The sequence below is a fragment of the Plectrocnemia conspersa genome, unplaced genomic scaffold, assembly GCF_051122295.1.
Source record: "Plectrocnemia conspersa isolate PC_06_02 unplaced genomic scaffold, ASM5112229v1 ptg000009l, whole genome shotgun sequence".
In the NCBI taxonomy this organism is placed as follows: Eukaryota; Metazoa; Arthropoda; class Insecta; order Trichoptera; family Polycentropodidae; genus Plectrocnemia; species Plectrocnemia conspersa.
Window position 1 is genome coordinate 25,563,017 of NW_028277173.1, and position 16,523 is coordinate 25,579,539.

General features: G+C 30.5%; 1 protein-coding gene across 1 annotated transcript in view; it reads right to left on the reverse strand.

The window, feature by feature from the left end:
- Positions 1-14,561, reverse strand: part of LOC148232423 (uncharacterized) — a 39,774-nt gene extending 25,213 nt beyond the window's left edge. The window contains exons 1-2 of the mRNA XM_088191247.1: positions 13,979-14,561; positions 478-659 (exon numbers count right to left, since the gene is read on the reverse strand). Of these exons, the coding sequence (XP_088047373.1) occupies positions 478-659; positions 13,979-14,561 (765 nt within the window). The remainder of the gene's footprint in view (positions 1-477; positions 660-13,978) is intronic.
- Between the last annotated feature and the right edge of the window lie 1,962 nt (positions 14,562-16,523).

The following is a 16,523-nucleotide window of genomic DNA, read 5'->3' on the forward strand; positions in this document are numbered from 1 at the left end:
TGTGATATTAACTGTTACATATAATTAAATTTTAATTATGGAAAAAAGCAAACCTAATCAAAAATATTATTACACTTGTGGCATCCATAGAACGTCGTCAAAAATACAAAAAATAATATATCTTTTACAAATTTACTTATGCTTAAAATATTCTCATTGAAATAAGTATAAAGTCGAAATTCAATATATTTTTTAGTAAAACCAATTAGAAAAGGCACTCTCTTTTTTCGATACAATCTCATAATCGAACCCATACATATCCCATCGCGTCATCCCCGGTAATGACACGGCCATAAACACCGCCATTTATATCAATTTGCGTCCATGGGGGATGGATACTTTCCCTGTGAATGCCATTTTTACGACAAAAGCACTCAAACGCTTCGGTCATGCAGGCGATAAATAAAGCGTTTGACGCCAAAACGAAACCAGCTATCCCCCTACCCTTAAACTGGAGAAGAGAAACATATTAGATACCTGCACTCTAGCCTCGCTCAGTCCCAGCCTCTGACTCAGTTCCTCCCTCATAAAGGCGTCTGGGTAGTGGGTCTCGTCGAACAGCCTCTCCAGCTCTCCCAGTTGCTCCAGAGTAAAATTGGTTCTGGAGCGACGTTGTTTGGCGCTGTTTTTGCTGGCGGCGCTGCTACCGCCGTCTGAGGCTGGAAGATGAAGACGTTGGTTAAAATGAGTGATGATGATGGCGAAAGTTTTGGATATATTTGCATGAAAAATGGTACATCACTTTACAAGGGGAGATGTTGTTCGCTCTATGATTTAAAATTAAACGCCTTTTACTATCAGCTTTGTCTAAATCTTGGGTACAATATCTTTTTGTTTAACCAATAGTTATTATTTAAAAGCTGATATATTTTAGGTGGTTTGTGTATTTTACAGTTTAATGCATTCCATGTGTTGCGTTGACAAGAGAATATATGATATTTTTATCGCTACGCGGTCGGCATTTTTAAAAATAAAATCTTTAAATATTTTATTACGCTATTTAATTATTTGTGATATAATATTTAACTGAAATATCAGTTTACTAATATTAAAAACGTTGAAAAATCAACGACAAGTAGTAGGTATTATCCGAAAGTCTTTCTGGAAAGTCAATCATTATATAATTAAATTATTTTATTTTGCCCCCTGTTAGTTTAGCATTATATTTACTTGCAAACAACTTTGTCGTATACACTTGCTAAAAATACAAGGGAGAGGGTACAAATTCTCATGGCCCGACTCAATGAAAAATCATAGCAAGAATATATGTATAAAAAAGTAAAAACCGACCTCAAATAATGAGTCAGAACTAAACTACAGATGTTTGAGATGTATGTACTGATGTTTTTAGTATAAGTTCCTTCAGCCCTTTTTATAGATACAATAAATAAAAGGAGTAGAATATTGCCTTCAAAAGCATCCACTTTCTAGGTAGCACTTTCACAATAAACATTATTATTCAAAGGGACAGATTTTAGTTTAATGCCGCGGTTTAGTTTGTGCTAAAATTTGTTTGCAAATTATTGTTTACTTTATCAAGTTTCATGAGCTTATTCCTAAAACAAAATCTAGAAAACACAGTCTCGAATCTATCCCGAAATTATTTTTTTAAATATGACATTTTAGTAAAATCATATCAGGATACATTTTCACCAGTAGATATATATTTTTACCAGTGAAAATACAAATTATCTGGCAGGTGCTAGTAAAATTATACGAACTCAACTTTTCTATATATAGTAATATATATTTAAATACTTATTGTTATATATTTACATCCGGTGTTTAAATGTTACTATGTGAATATGTATTTTTTGTTTAATTTATATTTTCACTAGTTAAGTTGAAATACATTTTCACCAGTAGATATATTTCTGGTAGCGAAAATATAATTTAACTGATAGGCACTAATATGCTGCTTTAAAATGTCCATGAAACTCAACTTGACAGTTGCGAAACATCTGTTTGCTGTTCAAACCCAAACCTAACCTAAAACTATAATTAGTTTTAGAACTTTCATTAGGTCGAAATATAAACTAAGCCAACTCATCTCACAGGGAAAATTATTAATAATATTAATCCATAGTTTGTCTGCGTTAAGAATTTTAGATAAATGTTAAAAATATGAAAGCTGTCCTTACTGACATTACTATGTATTTCTAATATAAGGGGGCTGATCAAAATATATTCAAACCGAATTTTGGTCAATAGGGGAGCGGAAAAACAATTATCACTTCTCAGAAGGCAAAAATTTACGTCAAAAGCAATAAAATCGCAGTGGGAACGCTTGGTAACAAGCGTTCCCACTGCGATTTTATTGCTTTTGACGTGAATTTTTGCCTTCTGAGAAGTGATAATTGTTTTTTGCGCTGTCCCATTGGGCAAAATTCGGTTTAGATGTACTCGAATAAATGAAAAATTGGTAGCTTAGCTTTCAAATAAAGCTGAAAAAATGTTGTAGTTTTTCTGCATTTTTCGTTATATATTTTTATAATTATTATTTACTTGTATAATTTAAAAAAATCCGCCTTACTTGAAAAATCTAAGCTCAAAAGTTACAAGATTTTATTTTTGTAATTATTTTCCTCATTAATAAGAAATATTTGTTAGGGATTTACCATGGGTAAATTTATTTACCAATTATTTTTTATACGTGAAATAATAAAATTATTGTATTTTATATTGCTAATATTTTTTTTTATTTTGATTAAAAAACACTTTTATTTCATTACCTTAGGGTTTTTTTATGAAAGTAATCAAAAATAGTTCGAATGGTTAGCTGTATTAAAATATTTAGTAGTATTAAAAAAAACGTTATGAGCCATTCACTCACTTATGTGTCATTTGTAATTTTACCGTTAGATTTAGAATTTTTTATATTGTGAGTAAAAATAATATATGTATTTACATAATATTTTTATAATATGAAAATAAAATGGATTTTGATACAAGCAGACGTAAATAAATATTTTTAAAACTTTTCTAAAAATCAATAAATTTAATATTTAGATCCACTCCAAATAAAATTTTTGTAATTTTTGCCAAAATTTATTTATCAAATATTTTAATATTATTTTACGCAAATACAATAAAATAATTTTAAAAATATTGCAGTATTATCAGTTGCTTAACTTACTTTAAAAATAGAGCAATATTGTTAGTAACCATTGATTTAATTATGTGACATTTGTAACAAAAATACAGTTAAACGCCGCTGACTCACTTATGCGTGTTTTATAAAATATTCAATAATATGACAAATTAAATATGTCTACAAATACTTTATCTATTCATACGATTATTATCACTGAAAGCGAATTTAAATTTGTGTTTGATTTTGCAAGATGTCAAAATAGTATGCAAGACGCACAGGCGTGTTTTGGGGCAAAAAACTGGAATAAGTATAAAAGTATAATGCATGATAAAATTAATACTATATTTGAATGCTTTTGAAATATACTTGATTTGGTATTTAAAATACAAATATCCATATTATTTAAATATAAATATATAAATAAATATATTAGCTTGTTTTAGATATCTTCTGATTAAAGAAGATAATATATTTCTTATAGCAGGTATTGATTTTCTTCAATAACGGTTCACTATTGTTTTTACGAATTAATGAAGAACATACTTGTTGCTGTTTTTCCTTGCCTTTTCACTTTTTTTATGGCATATGTCATAAAATGACTTAGGAAAATGATTTAAATCTCTAACGGTGATGCAATAATTAAAGCTGAATGGTATACGATTTAAAGCAGCTCATTTCCATAATGATTACTATCTTTATATCAAACTCCATAAGATTTAAATATTTTTTATCGTCAGAATAAAGTAGCAAGTCTTACTTATGTCATTTATAAACATAAGAAACAGTAGTGAATTACGAGTTGATCATTGTAGCACTTCAGATTAAAGTAATCTTTTGAGTAATGCGAATCATAAACAACAAATTATAGACGATTCTCTAAGTAGTTAGGAAAAATCTGAGATTGATTTAGATTAGATGGTTCACTTTATCAAAAGCGTTTGTAAAATCTGTATATATTATTTCAAGGCATTTTTTTGTGAATGTCAAAAGTTTGGGGACTAGAGTGTAGGTCCAAATCTATATTGTTGATCAACGAGAAATTAGCTGCAGTATTGTCAATAAAGTTATAGCTTTGTAGTTATTTTAAATGCTGTATATATAAACATCAGGAAATATATAACACTGAAAGGTTACTTTATTCCACAAAAATAAAAACGGTAATAACACTTCTCATAAAACGTAATAATCATAATATTATTTACATACATACTCACATAACACGTGTATTTAATCCAAAAATCCCTCGATTCGCACACATATAGATATAAAAATCCCAACCGTGAGTTTGCCCCATTCATTGCGAAGACAAACAAGAGAGCGGCAACCGGGGGTGTCTCACACCCCCGACTTCCTCTCTACAACCCTCCAACATCCAGCCGGTCCGACGTGTTATTTCATAAAATTGCCAAGTTATTTATTTGATTACGTTGTTCGGAGCTACGATCCGCTACGAGCGGCCCGCTACGCCAGATGCCCGTCGTAGACCCGTCTCTATCCCGCTCTGGCGTATAGGGTTAACGAAAGTGGGAGAGAGACGGGCACAGCGCCCGACGGGGCCTATCGACATGATTTAAATTGCAAAAATGGGCGTTTTTATGTTTTTATCCAATTTAATCCGCCCTGGATGGGCTTGGGGGTGGCGTGTGGTGTGGTGGTTGTATGGTGGTATGAGAGATGTGGAGTGGTTGGAGAGTGAACCGCACTTTTTACACTATTTTTTTTATTTGACTCTTTTGAATCAATGAAAACATTTTGGTTTTGTGATTGACCAGGAAAGACTAGTAGTACAAGCTGCCTAGCAATTGTAACGTTAATGGTTCAGATCATAGTTCAATTTTGATTATTCGCTCCTAAGTAAAAATAATTGCGAGTGTTAATACATTACGGTCCGTTAACGCGTTTTCGCGTGATAGCGAAACATTGTCATTACATAATTCTCGTTTGTAAAAAATAAAATACAAATCCTCAGCGTAAATGAAGTAAGATGAACAGGGTCAGGATTAACTAAAACTATTGCTATTATTTTATGAACGTGTTATGATCATACAACTAATGGGAAATTTGATTAATTTTAATATAATACAAGTATGTTTCTAAAGCTAATAAAGACAACGATGGGATTGTAAAATTCCATCGTTTTACAAACTAAGTAAAACAAAAATCGATGTTACTATATTTCAATTGTCAAGTATTCGATATAATTCTTTAAAAACTGTGACGCCTGGTTAATCGAAAAGGTACAATTTTCTTGCACGACAATGCCCCGACATCTAACAATTTTCTTTCTAAAAATTGATAATAATATGTGTTTAAATTTAAAGGTCATAAAACCACTTTTTATTTTAAAGTGATCTAATTTAATGTCTTTCTAGTTATTTTTTTAATATTATGGCACTTTCTAATTATTGTCGAAGTGATTTACATTAATTCACTATTAATAATTTATCATAGCTTGCAATAACCACTTTAAAGTGTTACTTATCCTTAAAAAATGAGAGTTTTTACCGTTTGGCATAATTTTATTTGTCCTGGCTAATTGAATTTTTTACTGTCATATACTTTCACAGTCGTTCTACTTATACGTCTCTTTATTTAAAGTTTTACATGTATTTATTAGGAGCTTCTTATTTTTTATTTTATATATTCATTACCAATATTTATATGCTGAAAGAACCGTCTTGTAAAAATATATTAAACAAAATGGCTACAATTAGTAACTAAAAAGTAATTTTCATCTTGTCTCAAGTCTTGAATTTAGCTCCTATGTAGTGAATACGTAATTCCAAATCAATTGTTCAGTTGCTAAAGCTCGACTTTAAAGGTGTTTGTCTGAATTAATTGTGCTGAATTACATTCTAAGTATCTTCATTAAGAGGATTGGAGCTGACGGGGCATAAATATGATTAGCACAAAAATCTGCAAAAAGATACACAATGATCTGCATTGCAACGATTGGTATTTTGCTACATTCAATACACATAACTCACAGGGATAGTGATAGTGATATAGAAAATGGATTTTTTGATACTTGTAAAATTGTTTTCTTGTTATTCTTATGGATTTTCATCGATATTTTTTATGCAATTGTGTAAATAGCGGTTTTTTCTACGTCGTAGCAGCGATTCCGAAGTGCTATAGTCACGGATAAAAACATAAAAGACATGGGTTCGAATGCTGTATGAACCATGCGTTTTTAAATTTCTAATGTGTCTGAGAGATTATAATTAGTGATTACTATATATTTGTATATAATTAACCTCACGAATTCGAATCATATTACGTACAAAAAAATCTCAAATATTAAGTAGCTTTAGCTAACATATAATATATTGTATTAAAAAAGGAGCTTAAAAGCTTGAAAGAATCACCATCTTTCTCGATTTGTAAACAGCTTTTTTAAGCCCTCATTTTTAATAATCACTAAACTTACACAATTTTATCACTTTTTGTAGTGAAACATAATTTTACTTAAAAATTAAAAAATAAAAATTTGGTCTGCATTTTTGTAATATTTATATCTTGCCAATGAAATGTTATTTTTTATTAATGTATAAATTTTTTTTATTCAAAAAAATCATTATTTATCATAACAAAGCTTAAATAAATATATAATGAAGGTTATCCAAATACATAAAATATACAAGTTTAGCTGTAAATCAAGTAAAGCATTAAGATCTTATTAATATTAATCTAACAATCATCACTGTTTACATTTAGATTTTTTTAAACAAATTGCAACTTAGTTCTAAAAATCTTCATAATCAGAATAATTATTTTAATGAATAAATAAATTAAGATAAAACTGAAGAAATCATATTTATTAATCACATTTAATCTAAGCCTCCACCTCTTTAAAATTAACAGGGAAACTGCATTAGATGGGAACAAGCATCAAATACCTGACTCAAAGCTTAAATACATTGAACGCAACGCGAAATTTCAATCTAAATTGCTTGCTGCCATTGCGGCCTTTATACCGTTATTTCATAAATAAGCATAACAAATATAATATAAGCAGGGAATTAGACCAATAATAAAATATGCTTGCTAGGCGTGGAGTAACACAAGTAATAAGTCATTAAAAACAAAGCGATACAAATAATATATAACACGCCGATTATATGTGTATTTTTTTGATTTTACATTCAGTATTATTGTATAGTAGAGTACGTAGAGAAGCGATGAAGCGTGTATTTCGTTGTCTCGCTTTCTCTTTTAAGGACAGTCGCTGATTCGTCAACGCTGGTATTCGTCATTAAAGTGCAGTGTGGCACAGAAGTTCGATCTTCTCTAGTGATTTATTTTAAATAATTTTGTGTTGATATTGGTTTAACCCAGATATGCCCACTGTTCCATGGGTAGGTCACTAAGCTCATGCCACTGTTTTTTATTTATAAATGAAATTTATAAGTGAACAAAATTTCTTGGGCATATCTGGGTTAATTGATATCAAGGCTTCAAATATACACTTAGTTATTCGTTCTCTTACCTGTGGATTAAAATATTTTAATTATTTTTCCATTAATCCGTACGTTGTTGGTTTTTTTTACATTATTCTCTGTAAGGCTTAAAAAAGTTATTATTCTTATCGTTGCGCCAATGATAATTTTTTAATTTATTCAATGGATTCTAATGATTTAATAGAGTCGTCGAGCCATTAAACAATCTGCGAATAATTTCTTTCCCCATTTTATATCTTTTTGCTTTTGAAGAATAGCTAAAGACTTCATTATTTTTTTGACTTGTGAAAGATTTTGAATTTTGCAAATATTTAATTAATGACATCAATGTCTGGTTTCTTCGATTATATAATATATGTTTAATTGTCCGTTTAAATTTACAACTTAGCTCAGATGTATATGTTAAATAAATATATATTTTCTTTTAAAATAAAGAAATAAAATATTCTGAGTGAAATTGTTTTGAGCCAAACAGTTCACGCACACAATAACAAACCGGAATCCTTATCCCGAGCGTACTCTAATACCAAAAAAAAAACTATATAAATATTACACTAGACTAACTTATAGACGAACTAATCTTGCTTTGGAGGCATGAATATAATTTTTAGCAACTCTAGTTAAGTTATTATACACCTATATATTTATATAGTCTTAAGCTTGATACGTTAATCTAATATAATTAATTATGTATTTTTTTTCTTGTTGTCTAATTTGTTATTATCTTTCCTTCTTAAATTTAACCCAGTTAAATATCTATCTATTACAATCTGTCAATTATTTTCAATTTATTATTTTTTATCTTTTTTAATATTAAATTAATAACAATCTGAAGAGCTGCTTTAATTGTGTTTCGTCACAGTTTTGATTAGGTACAGTAGTCAACGTTTCACAATATAAATTTTCATTATACCCAGCGTCGTTTTATGGCCATACAGCATCGACACTTAGACAAATTTGATATCGCACCAGTAGTTAATTGGAGATAGTATATCCGCGGGGACCCCTTCTCAAAACTAAGATATTTCACAGGTTGTTAACAATAAAGCTTAACCCCCAGGTCGACGGAGAGAGAGGAGATAGGGTCTGTGCTCTTGACAGCAGCGTCGGCGGTCCCCCGTCCTTTGTTCTCAGTTAAAACAATTTGCCAAATTGAAAAGGCTTACTGTTTTATTTTGCAATTATGTAAATTAGGGGATTACGCCCCCAAAGAGCCAACCCCCTTCTCTCCTCGCGTAGAGCTTCTCACCTGTAAATACCTACTGTTCTTAACCCCTTTTAGCGCTGAATGAAAACGATAGTGCTAAAGTATATTTTCTTTTGATTAAAAGCAATCTCAGTACAGTGGCGCAATCGATGAAGTTGTGTAATTAAAATACTAATACTTTCTATCAAAGTCAGCGTTTCTTTGAATCTGAAAAACATTTGTGGAATATACTGTGTGTAAGAAAAAGATCTAAAAGCTTCATATTCATATAAATGTAGTGCAGGGGCGTTGCTTGTATTATATATTCACTATTCAATTTACAAAATAACTAATTTTCTTGAATTACATATACGTATTATTTTATTAAATTATAAATAAGATAGACCCTAAATATGTCATTTGCTAAATAATAATCTCAAGCACAATAAATTAATCTGAGTAAGCACTATGCAATTCCCCAAGGCGGCGATCCAGAGCTCCTTGTTTAATTTGTAAATTGTCAAGTAAGTGATTCAAGGTGTGACAGGGTTGGGGGCGCAGACCCATGGGAGCCATTGGACCTTCTCCCCAACCCCCGCGCTCTGTTCCCTTCACGGGCCATTTCCCACCTATTTCGATGGATCGGTATTCACCATTCTGAGAGCAAGTGGACATTGATCGCATGATCACTTAATGAAACCTAACCAGTGATCGCCAACCGAGACCAGTTCGACAAAATTAATCGGTGTATTTTAATATTCATATTCTGTTTTTTCAGACATTGATAAATAGTTTTTTTAGAGAATGGAATTAATACATAGTAGACATTGATAAATAGTTACGTCATGTATTTTTTTCTAGTGTCATTTATAGGACTCTCTATATGTACTATATTTATTATATTATTCTAAATTGTACTATTAAATATGATATAAATATTATATATTTTTTATCTGATCAATATTTAAATATTGAGCGGTTTCGAGCACGAATTTATGGGCGCGTAGAGCGCAACAATATTCTGTATGCGTTATTCGAATTACCTTAGGTACTAAATTAATATACATTTTATTGCAGTTTTGCAGTAAAATGTCGTTTTATTTAAGAATAATATAAGAATAGTTTGGCCTCGAAGCGTTAATTTTTTGTGTTTTATATATTCTCATCTGCTTTTCTTATTCTAATCTTATGTAACAAATATCATAGTGACGATCGTTAATTTTGAAATAATAATAATTTATAAGAGTAAAGAAATCAAAATCTTTGCAATCAATTAACCCGCGACATTTAAACGTTTCCGTATTTTGACGTGTTTTTTAAATTTTAATCCACTAAATTTTAGCACATTTTTACATGTACAGTGAATGTACATCACCGGAGCACCCGTTTTTTTTTATACTGTCATGATAAAGTTAAGGTCTTATGTATTCACATCTGCTTTTCTTATTCGAATCTTATGTAACAATTATGCAGAGATTCGTTAATTTTAAAATAATAACTTGTTTTAGTGCACAAGTTTTGTATCAGTATTAAAAAAATCTGATCGTTTTCACAAAGTGTTTTGGTTTATCTGTTGCTATTGGTTCTTACATTTAAAGTGTGCGTGCGTGTATTTTAACATTTATTGATATTGATACATAGTTTGTTTAGATAACCTTATTAAAAACACAAAGTTCTACCTGTAAGACTTTCCAAATATCTATGCTGTGCTTATTATTCTGTGTTCGCCCCTCAAACTAACTTAGCTTAGAATAAATTAGACCAAAGCGTAGGGACTAAATAAAAAATATCTTATTGTAATTATTAACCATAAGCGGGAGAAAAATATAAAAATACTATCTGTGCGATCAGGGGTACGGTTAGACCCCCCAGATCTATCGTCAATTCTCTTTAAACAATTAGTTAAATTAGCTAAATATTTTTTTTAATAAATAAATATTATATACTAATTTTCATCTACATCTCTATTGTTGATATCATTTTATTTCACTTCTGGATTTTTCTTTTCGTCTTCTTTTACCTTACAATATTAAAATTCTTTAAACAGCTTATTATTTTTTGGAAAATAAGACAGCAAATGAGATCTATTGCTTCCTCTCTAATACTAAAATAATCGACCAAAAATATGATTATAACATATTTGTAATTTTTATTATTAAGTAATTAAAAATGGGGTACTAACCTCCCCCGCTTCGTCCAGATTGCGCTTACAGCTAACTATGCTAGTTAGCTATCCAGTTTACACTGATTTTAACAAATAATTTATTTGAATGTATAATTGTATTTTTAAATGTTATGGTAAGTGAGGTAGGGGTATATTTACATAATAGTTTAAATAAATTGATTTTTCACATATATAACTACCGTGAAATGACCGCGTTCTGACGCACAAAGCGCTTACCGTGCTATGTGTATTGCTACTTACTACGAGAGAGTGAACGCACTAGGTGCGTTCTCAGCATCAAACGTGTTAAATCTATATATATTTTTGGAATATTATGTGGGAGTTCTCATTCTCAAAACTCATGCAGTAAATTACAGTGTCCAAAAATGATCATTCATTAACAATTGGGAAAAACAAGGCAATATAGTGTAAAGAATGGGGCCACACAAAAGCTCTCGTTCTGACTAGAAAAAAGGGTTTCACATAAATAACACGCATGTGTTCTTCGATGCACTGAAAGAATATTTCTTTGTTGCGAAACGGTCACAGGAAACAATATAGCACCGTAAGGCCACAATTCGACCTCGAAAAGATGTCCATCAAGTAAATGTTTACTTTCTAAAGGGGTATACATATATCTTTGTTCTTTGTTTCTATGTTCATCATTTCTCCGCCAGCTTCTCCATCACCACTCGGAGAAAAAAATCTCACGCATCATAATTTGCCACAATATGTAAATTTAACTAATAAATTCTCACTAGTTTCCAACCGCATCTTTCTGGCTGCAAAACCTTACCCCTTAAAATTATACTATCTTTAGTTTATTTTCAAATAATGATTTAATTTATGGTATCCGCGATATAAAAAACCTGATCTTAAATATTTATAAAGTCTACTTTCAAGTTTATTTTAAGCTATTATTTCCTTCTTTTTTTCCATTAAAAAATTATATAATATAATAATAATAAATGTATTTGTATATATAATACTAATGGTTGTAAAACATTTCATAACACTAAAATAGATGATTTTAAAACATCTTATATATCATTAATTAAAATTTCAAAAAATAAGTTTTCAAGTACATAATCTAATTTTTAATTTCACATTTATTATTAGTTATTGTAAATTATGAAACAAGGGTTTGATTTATGCTTAAAAGTAGAATTTTAAAACAGAAAAGTTAAGTTTTTAATAAATCCCTACAAAACATATTTTTGCTTAATTTTTTTCAAGAAATGATCATACTATATACATATATTATATTACATTTAATTTATATACAGTTTTGCGTTTAAATATGCATATAATAGATTTTAATAACAGAGAATTTAAAATTCACTCCAAAAATCTTCTAAAATACTTTTTCAAAAAATAATTATTTTTATTAAAAATAATATCTTTATAGATAATATTGTTTTATTGGTTTACATTTTTATTTAATACGTTATATGCAAAATTTTAATATTTTTGATAAATAGAGTTTTAAAATTGTTGTATAAATAATATATTAAAATAATTTTGAAACTATTATTTTAATATTACATTAACATTTGATTTTAATATTTTTTATACAGATTATTTTATTTATTTATTTTTTATTGCAAATCTCACTATCATGACTTGACAGATTTACCCAATTAATTTAAGTAATATTTATACAATTACACCTAAAACAGAAGAGTACCATCTTACACATTTCCAGCTTCTTATAGCTATCGCCGTAAACATTATTGTGTATGGCAAGCTCATTGAGAAGCTGGAATGCCCGCAACGGGTAAGAATAAAGGTCGCGATCGCGACCTTTCTTAACCGGATAGTTTCTTAACCGGTGGACCGAAAAAAAATTCTACACTTCAAAAATAGTGAGCATTCATTTTAAATGCTTATATTAAATTTCAGCTTTTAGTTTTCAAGTTTTAGATTGCCCTAAAGTCAAGAGCAATCTAAAACTTGCAGCCGAAGGTCACCGAGTATTGACGGGTTGTCGACACCGCCCCTCAAAAACATAAAAAGTGCTTCATTGAGTAAACGCTACTCCGAGAAATAGGGATTTGTGTCAAAAAATGTAAATTAAAAGGCAATAGAATACAAATACAATAACAAGAAGTCCTTCGCTTCTCTTCAAATTCAGACAATTGAGCTGAATTCGAGAACGCTATGAACTACCGTATCGTACAGAGCACGAATCGCCAATAATTTATTGAAATGACATAACATGATGTGTACAAAATCTATATCCATGATTAAAAGTCCCTCTCTAGTCATCGACGGAAGTATTTCTGCCTAAAACACTTCCCTAAACTGCCGGACAGTGGGATCTGGAAAATGTGACAACATGGTCGATTTAAGATAAGATCTTTCAATAAAGAGAGAGAATCCGAATTTATGCGAATAAGTTATTACTTATTTTCTTAAAATAAAACTAAGTTTTAATTGTTCAAAATTAGAACTTAAATACACTTAAATACGTTGATATCAAGAATCCATTAAATAAAGCTTGAAAGCATATTTTTAATTATTAGTGAAATTTTAATTTTATTTGATATAAAAGATACGAAAAGACAAGATTTATCAAAAAATTGTTTATAGGTTATAATTAGCGCGATAGACATTGAAAAATATTTTAAAGAACTCGGTTAAAATTACATATGAACCCTATTTTTTTTTAAATTCTATTGTGTTTAGGAGTACAGAATTAGTAATTAATATATAATTATATTTCTGGTTGATCATCAAGGATTGTGTTTTTATAGATTTTCCTAATCTCACGGATAAATATCGTAGTAAATAATCAAAATAAAATTGAGCTAGACCGTTTAGTAGCAAATATTCAATAATTAATATAAATAGATTGTTACTAATTTTCAGACTTAGATTATAGGTTATTGATTGTGTTAGCCTGGTATGATATTAATGTATTAAATAATTATTAAAAGTAGCTGTTTCTAAAAATATACAAAAGTCGAAAATTTTAAGAATAATTTGACCAGATATTAAATAATATTGAATTATAGAATCGCATCATAACAAAGTCATCGTAATACTTTATTATTTATAAATAAATACATTACTTGGCTTAAGATCTCCGTCTTCATTCTTGGAATCTTCTCTGCCTAATCCTCCTTCTCCATCACGGCTTTCAGTGCCGTTGACACCACCACCAGACCATTCGTCATCGTCTTCCACATTCACATTCTTACTCTCGTCGTCCGAGACCGAGTCTTCATTGTCCACATTCGGCCTGTCTTTAGAATAATTAATAACACCTCCGTCCGAATCACTTTCACTTAACACCCTACTTTCAGACCTGTCTCTAAACCGAGGCTTCGTCTTCTCCGTGACGTTATCTTCAGTTTTGACCTCAGGATTGACAAAGTTGAAGAACCTCCTCGGCTCAGTCCTGCTCGGTGCATTTTGTGTTTTTGGGCGCTTCTCGCTGTCTGGTAATAGCCAGTTCTTGGCTTGAGAACCACCGTGACTGAGCCTGCTCTTCTTGACTAAAGGAACTGGGTTATCTAGTTCTGCATTCGATACTTCTGTGAGGACATCTATATCTTCAGGTTTATCTTCATCTACGCCGGAGCCTTCGTCTTCTTTTATCCGGTTGTTGTTGTACTCGAACGACTTGGACACGAAGTTGGTCAGTTGCTCCATCATCAGAGTAATGGATTGGCGTCAATTGAGGACACGTTCATTTTAGTACTGTTTTTAGGAAAATCATAGGTTAATATGATATATTATATTTTTCAGAAAATAGCGAGCATAAAAATATTTCAGATAAATTCTTAAAACTTTTTTATTTATTATTTTAATATTCAATTTAATATTAGCGTTAAAGGCTAATTGTATATATGTTTAAATTACAAAATTTCATTAATCTTATGTGTCAATAATTTATAGCACGTACAAAGCAGGGGTGCGCAACTAGTGACAAAAAAAGTTGAATGCTTCTAATTTAAAAATTGTAGAGTATTTTCTAATAAATAATTAATAATACATTTTTCATACATTAACTGAACATTTTAATTACACTGCACTTTAAATTTTCGATTATTATTTAAAATATCCCCCTTGTTTTATATTTATTTATTATTAGTGTTTATATTTTTTTATTATATTATACAACTGTCGCACTTTTCGTTAGCCCGATCCAAATTCGCGACGATCCGAACGCTCAATGAGCAATACCCAACTGCGAATTTTCCGAACGGTGGAGGGGGCTGTTAGGGGACACGTGGTGGGGGCGTTTCCACCCTTAGGTCCGCCCTCCGAAGCTTGCCATTGGCTAGTGGCCGATCTTGATAAATGGGGTGATTTATACACCCCGGTCGGCAGTTTGTATGACGCTTCGGAATAATGTATTATTAGAACGGCAACATGGGGTGGCGGAGGGCGGTGAGGGGTGGTTTTCACGTACGAGATGAGCGGCCTAAGTCGGCCGGATGGAGATGGACCATTATCGCATTACCTCTATGTCCGCAATCTTTGGGGTTTCCTTGGAAAAGCGGCGAGTGTGGATGGAATATGGACCGTTCCAGACCCTGGAATCGGATTGGGAGTATAATGAATATGTTTTTAGGTGAGGCTTGGGGTGTGTTATTGTGGGTAGTTAGATTAACTGATAATCTGTGTTTACAATAAATATAATACACTTTGAAGTTAATTAAAATTTAGTATGATAAAAAGTTGTCTTGTGAAATTAATAAAAACACAAGCACTATTTAAATTATAGCTTGTCTAACTAATCATAATCTAATCTAATCTTCTACTAGTTTGGATTATGATTTATGTATATTGTTGGTCGTACGAGATTTGTTTTTGTTCAAATGAACAGTTTTCCTGTCAAAATCAGACTCCATAAAGCCTTATGGCTTTCATTTGATATTTATGGAAGTCGATGAAATATTTTTTATGATGCTGAAAAATAATTTGTTTGGATTGTGTAAAGCTCTCGTTCTCTAGATACATTTTATGAAATGAATTTTCATTTGGGCGACTACTTTTATAATTTTGGTTTAATTAACAAGACATTAGAAATCAGCATTTCAATACACCGAATAGCCACGAAGACTTCAATTATCTTTATGTTATTTATATTTACTTTCTCCCCAATTAAACCGATTATTCTTATCGAAAGTTGATGATTCTTCTTTTAATGAAGACATTCCAAATGGAAAATAATTTTGGACAATGCTCCTGGGGATGGAGGAAGGGGAAGGGGGGGGGGGAATTTGCCACCCTTGAATTTTCCCAAAATAATGCATGTCATTTAATGATATACTATGAATCTTATTAAAATATTTGCCCCCCCCCCTCTAGAAAAATCTGAAATGATGTTCTTGATTCTAAACCAGAAATTCTCGAGTTTTTCCTTGAAGGTAATATAAAAAAATCAGTTTGGAATCTATCACGAAAATATTTTTGAAAATATATAATTTCAGTGAAATATCAGAATGAAATTGTCATTTAATAAAATAATTATTAGGCAACTTTTGCCCTCCCTGAAAACTAAAATGATGTCCCTGATTCTCAATTAGAAATACTCGGGTAAACATTCAAAGAAAATCTTAAGAAAACAGTGTCGAATTTATCCCGAAAATATTTTTTAAACTATGT